Source organism: Sabethes cyaneus, chromosome 2, assembly GCF_943734655.1.
Source record: "Sabethes cyaneus chromosome 2, idSabCyanKW18_F2, whole genome shotgun sequence".
Classification (NCBI taxonomy): domain Eukaryota; kingdom Metazoa; phylum Arthropoda; class Insecta; order Diptera; family Culicidae; genus Sabethes; species Sabethes cyaneus.
Window position 1 is genome coordinate 164,456,773 of NC_071354.1, and position 6,528 is coordinate 164,463,300.

At 37.1% G+C, this 6,528-nt stretch overlaps 1 protein-coding gene across 2 annotated transcripts; it reads left to right on the forward strand.

Moving 5' to 3' along the window:
- Nucleotides 1-830: 830 nt before the first annotated feature.
- On the forward strand, nt 831-1,762 carry LOC128735237 (transmembrane protein 223). 2 transcript variants are annotated; one of them, XM_053829733.1, is made up of 3 exons: nt 1,003-1,088; nt 1,175-1,335; nt 1,401-1,762. In XM_053829733.1, exons 1-3 carry the CDS (start codon nt 1,084-1,086, stop codon nt 1,694-1,696), a joined length of 462 nt encoding a protein of 153 aa, XP_053685708.1. In that variant the 5' UTR covers nt 1,003-1,083; the 3' UTR covers nt 1,697-1,762. The 2 variants fall into 2 exon arrangements, with proteins under 2 accessions (XP_053685707.1, XP_053685708.1); XM_053829732.1 differs by having other exon boundaries at nt 831-1,335; nt 1,401-1,761.
- The last annotated feature ends 4,766 nt before the right edge of the window (nt 1,763-6,528 follow it).

Sequence of the window (6,528 nt, forward strand, 5' to 3'; positions counted from 1 at the left end):
CCCAACATGCCAGATGGCTCGACCAGGTTGAAGCCGACTTGCGTGTGTCGAGACGCGCAACGAAATGTAAGTCAGACTGCAAGTGCAAAGTAAGTCAGACTGCTACTGCAGCGCGAAACTTAATCGATACTGGTGTCGGTATTTCCCGTATTTACTAAATGCCGTTCGTCGATCAGCGGATGAGCACAGAATCTTCTAATCACCGATTTGTAATTGATGAATATTTATGCATGGCATCTACTTTGTGTGAAATATATTTTTAATATTTTTATTTTTTAATTGAATTTAAAATTATTCATAGTTTCACCTAATCCCTGTTGAAACGTGAGGAAGAACTGTGAAGACAATACATAAAAATCTGCAACTAAAGTCAAGAAACAGAAATCTATTTATGTGGTAAGAAGTAAGAAAAAGTAAAGTACCTAAATCTTTTTTCTTTTTTTTTTATTTGATCTCAAGAGTCTGCGAAGGTGAACAGAACATAACAGACTAGCGGTCAATGGATCGATTTAGGCTAAAATGATAGAATTACGTTATTTGCAGGCCTTGTCGTGAGATTAAGGTCAATTAAGCAGATAATGAAAATAAACTGATATGATCGAAACAATGTAGTTAATATTTATTATGCTGAACATAAACAGATCTACGTAGCAAAAAAGCAAATGAGAATAACCGCAATAAATATGTTATTATTTATGGGCGAGTTGAATCACTCACGTTTCTTTAGAACAAGAGTATGGATCTACATGAAAACTGGCATCTCTGCGATGCAACATCAACTCGCACAGCACCACGTGCAACATAACAAATCTAAATCCAATACATAAAGTAAGCATAGGAAGGATCTACAAGGAAAGAAGTATTAGATAATAGCGTCCTTAAAACTTGTTTAGTTCTTATTCGTATAAACTACTATGATTTTGCGACTGCTTAGCACTAGTGCCTGCCAGCGCCTTAGAACAACATTATCCGAGGAATTATGTAGGCAATTTAGCAGACCTGCCCATCAAACAAATTTGCAAATTAAAGCTGCAATCAACACTAGTTGCCGGTACACAACCAGTAATTTAACAGCCCGTGCATATGACGTTAGTACCAATGTAGCCAAGGATGTGATACTGTACAAATACGAGAATCCACGATTCTTTCGAATGATGAATATTTTTGCTATCAGCCAATTCTTGTTCTGGGGTTACCTGTCGCATTTTGCCTATACAACTTTGAAGGATGCTCCTGTGCCAGAGAAAGATGTCGATCAGTTGGTCTGGTACGAAAAGATTAATCTGGGAGAAAACAAATACCGGAATGGAATTGCAATCATGTCTTTTGTCATCGGTAATGTTGACACTTAATCCTGTAATATGTATGTACTATAATTATCGACAATTTTTTTATTCCAGGTTATGGTATTCTATTTGCTGCATGGACATTCACCCTGCGTTCAGTTCGTTTTCTAGTTCTGCGGAAAGGCGGTAAAAACGTAAGCGTAATAACTTATACACCATTTGGGAAAAATCGGATAATGGACGTTCCGTTAAACTGTGTTTCGGCCCAAGAATCCAGAGAAGCTGCTCGGGTTACGATTCCTATTAAAATCAAAAATAGATCGCTTTTCTATATTTTGGACAAGAAGGGCGAGTTCACTAACACCAGATTATATGATTATACTGTTGGAATGAGACGTAACTTAAGATAAGTCTGGAGAATTTGATAGAAAATTTGTAAATTACCAATAAACGACAGATTGAATATCACTTACATTTTATTAATATAATTTTAAATCTTAGAAACTTATTCATATTATACCGCTTTAATAGACAGGTTCCGGTTTCTGCGTCAGCAGCAAACCAAACCGTTTCTTGATGATAATTCTATGGCGCGAATATTTATCCTCCGGAGAGAATCTTGCTGGATGTGCCGACTGTGTCGGAGTTCCTTCCGAATTGTGTTTCTAGAAAAATGTGAGGAATAGTTTACGAATTATATGCATATTATAGATCGTTAAGATACCAACCTTCAAAGTATAAACTCTTTGACCTTTCTCGTTAACGTCGTACATCAAATACATTTTGGCTTGAGTAAAAATTAGAACGAAAATGCAAAAGTAAATTTAGGATGAAAGTTCTTTTTGAATTAAAACTGGTGCATGCAGCACGCGTAAACTGAAGTTAGGTTAGTTAGCAGAAACTGTTTACCTGTTTACCTACATACAAAGAAAAACTGTCCAAGGTAACCAATTTGCGAAACTACCGTGATTAATAAAGAATGTTCGTGCCGTGAACGAATAATTTGCAATTCTCGGTTTCTCAATAGATGCGTGTAAAACGTAATAATTATTTTAGTACGAAACTGGTAACGATAGAAAGTTCGATTCTTTTGTTTAACAGAAAGTAATAAATAAATTAAATATAAATAAATCATAAGCAAAACAAGATGATACCTGTGGCAAATGTGCTTTGGTGTATTCACTGTGCTGTGCGTGATGTGAGACTGTGACTGACACTGACATCATGAGTCATGACTGACATTTCATGCAAGGGCATGGTGTGTTGCTATCTCTTTCCCATGTAGGAGTGAAGAGAGCAACTTTCAAATGGTCCTCGGTAAAGGGGAATTCCCAGCAAATATTTTGGTTCCTGTCAAAATTACCAGTTTGGTACCTATGCGTGGGACCAAAGTAAATTGATATATACCAGGTATATGACAATGCGAGCTGTCATATACACTTTGCACTAACACATCTACACTAGTTCTGAGATTTCGAGCATTTTGTATGGAAAATTAGTTAATTTTTTTAAAAAATCGTTGGATACGCAAGATTTGTCTTTTTTTTCTTACAGCTTTTATGTTTATGCTTAGAACATTATTTCTAGTATGTATTTTCATGAATACAATGAAGTGCAACATTCCAAATTGCAAGCGGAAATTTTTTCGTCAAAGCGGTATCAAGATGTCTCAAAGAAATGTCGTTATATCGCTTTCCTACAAGTAGTAAAACAAAAAAGATTTTTTTTAAAATGCTCGGACATGATTGTTCAATAAGCAGCATGAGCAACATTGTTATCCGCCCGCGATATTTTTCGTCTGATTTCTGGTAAGCTTTTAAAGTGTTAATTATCTTCTAAGACCGTTTTGTAGCAATCTAAGATTACTTTTTATGGTTTTCTACGTAGTGTTGAGACGGGTAAATTTATGATAAAAAGGTATCATCTTGGAACAGTGACTTCAACTTAAGGATTTTCAAGCAGTAGCACAAGCATCTATTCGAATAAAACTATTTTTTAAAAGAAGACATTAAAGGCAGATATTCAAGAGCATCATGCAAGCAAAATGTTGGATGGAACGTGTTTTAATTCAAGCAACCGTATACCGCATTGATCGTGAAGTATTACATTAACATTAATTCATTTTTCAATTGCACATCGAAATAGTTAGTCACCCATGTTCTCAAATTTTTTACGCATAATAAAGAAGGCTACAAGTGCAAATGACTTTAAAATATATTCCTTACATTTCATTGTAAATGTTCAAATATTTCTCTGGAATAATATAACTGCATTCATTAATTACAATTAATTTAGTTTTAATTTTCATGCAAGTTCCACCATATTTCAGAACTATTTCTTCTTCTTTCTACACACACTAATGCAACCCTCGATGGTCACATACCTGGTATATATCAATTTACTTTGGCGTGGGACATCGAAAATGTATGAATTTGACAGCCACTTCACCCCGTAGATTTCATGTGATAACAGAGATGCCAGATAATTGAATTGATTACGGAATGTACTTGAAAACCAAGGGGCCTTGAATAAATTCGCAACTGAAGATAGCATTAACAAAAGGGCGAATGTCGCAAACGTAACCGAGTGAGGGTTGATTTTCCTATGCTAGTCCAGCAAAAAATAACTCGTTTTGTTTACATAAGGTTTTGCAAGGTGACGTCACGAATGAACCGGAATGAACGCAATTCACCCATCTGACGTCCACTCGTGGTTTGTTTACTATTTGTTAGGCGAAAGCGTTATGCATAAATTGGAGTTAAACGTTTTAAAAGCGTATTATCCAGCAGTGTCGCCCTCCAAACTACTCGGAATGGCAGTTTTTGTGCTTTTCTGACTGCCGTTAAGGCCTTTAAGCAATATTCAGTTTCAACATGTTAACCCATGTTCTAAGTCCATGTAAACAAACCACTGATAGACGTCAAAGAAGTGAGGTTATGCTCACCCGTGCAAAACCTTATTTGCGACACTCGCCCTTCCCGCCCTGTTAATTTTATCTAGAGCCACCTAGAGCTGTAGTTTTATTCACCTTTTCGCGTGCGTAATGGCGGCGAGTGGGTACAATCTTCGAAAAATATTTACCTTTTCGCGAGTGTAATGGCGGTTTCGGCGGTTTTCGGTGACAAGATTTTATTCTATGGTAAATTGAGACCCATCCTCTCTTTATAAGGGGAATTATAACTCCTATCTCCCATTTAAGAGGGGGGGCTTTTATTCAAATTTCCTCATAACTGGAGAACTAATCAAGCAAATGGAACCAAATTTGGCATGTGAAGGTTTTCGAGGGCAAGAAAATTTTCTATGGTGAATTAGGACTCCTCCCCACTTTAAGAGGGGGGTTCCTGTACAAATAAAATACAATTTTCCTCATAACTCGAGAACTAATCAAGCAAATGGAACCAAATTTGGCATGTGTGTTTTTGGAGACAAAAATTTTTTCTTTGATGAATTGGGACCCCTCCCCACTTTAGGAGGAGGTGCTCCTATATAAACGAAATACAAATTTCCTCATAACTCGAGAACTAATCAAGCAAATTGAACCAAATTTGGCATGTGGAGGTTTTTGGAGGTAAAAATATTTTCTATGGTAAATTAGGATCCCTCCCCACTTTAAGAGGGGGGGCTTCTACACAAATGAAATACAAATTTCCTCATAACTGGAGAGCTAATCAAGCAAATTGAACCATATTTGGCATGTGGGTATTTTTGGAGGCAATTATTTTTTCCATGATGAATTAGAACTTCTTACCTTTTTAGGAGGGGGGCTCCCATACAAACGAAATACAAATTTTCTCATAACTCTAGAACTAATCAAGCAAATGGAACCAAATTTAGCATGTGGGTGTTTTTGTAGGCAAGAATATTTTCTATGGTGAATTAGGACCCCTCTCCATTTTAAGAGGAGGGGGGCTCCTATACAACTGAAAAACAAATTTCCTCATAACTTGAGAACTAAACAAGCAAATGGAACCAAATTTGGCATGTAAGTGGTTTTGGAGGCAAGTTTTTTTTCTATGGTGAATTGAGACCCCTCTCCTCTTTAGAAAGTGCGTTATGACCCGTCTCCCATTTAAGAGGGTGGGTTTCCATACAAATGAAATGCAAATTTCCTCTTATCTCGAGGACTAATCAAGCAAATGGAATCAAATTTGGCATGTGAGAGTTTTAGATGGCAGAAATTTTTTCTATGGTGAATTACGACCCCTTCCCCTTTTAAGAGGGGGCCAAATTTAGCATGTGGGTGTTTTTGTAGGCAAGAATATTTTCTATTGTGAATTAGGACCCCTCTCCATTTTAAGAGGGGGGGCTCCTATACAAATGAAAAACAAATTTCCTCATAACTCGAGAACTAAACAAGCAAATGGAACCAAATTTGGCATGTAAGTGGTTTTGGAGGCAAGTTTTTTTCTATGGTGAATTGAGACCCCTCTCCTCTTTAGAAAGCGAGTTATGACCCATCTCCCCTTTAAGAGGGTGGGTTTCCATACAAATGAAATGCAAATTTCCTCTTATCTCGAGAACTAATCAAGCAAATGGAACCAAATTTGGCATGTGAGAGTTTTAGATGGAAGAAATTTTTTCTATGGTGATTTACGACCCCTTCCCCTTTTAAAAGGGGGGCTCCCACACAAATGAAATTTAAATTTCCTTATAACTTGAGAACTAATCAAGCAAATGGAACCAAATTTGGCATGTGGGAGATTTTTGAGTCTTGAATTTATTTTATGATAGTTAGAGACCTCTCACCCCTGTGGTAGGGAGATATGGACTCTCATACAAATAAAACACAAATTTTTGCGAAACTCAAAAACTAATCGAACTCGAGAAATTCGAGACACTTCCATAAAACATTAGTCAATAACAAGACCACAAAAACTATCTTTAGTAACACTAGATCATTCAGGACGAGACGGCCGCGAGTGTTGTCGGCGACCCGCCGTCGGAAGTGCCGCCCACTGTGGGGAGGCAACTCCCCGCAGAAATCACTACTGTCTAGGTTTATTTATTTTCCTAGGTCTACCTGGATTTCCTGGAACGAGCGACAGCGAGTAAGGAGAGGATCGCGAAATGGTACTTTTCACAAAAAAGTTTTCCGTGAAATGGTACATTCCGCTTAAGGTTTTTCGTAAAATGATATTCGGTGTAATGTTGTACAATCATGGCGAATATTACTATCCGCTTTCTGGCTATGCAATGAGGGGACAAGGGAGTTGTTTTCTACTTTACTGTGAGGAAAAATTGC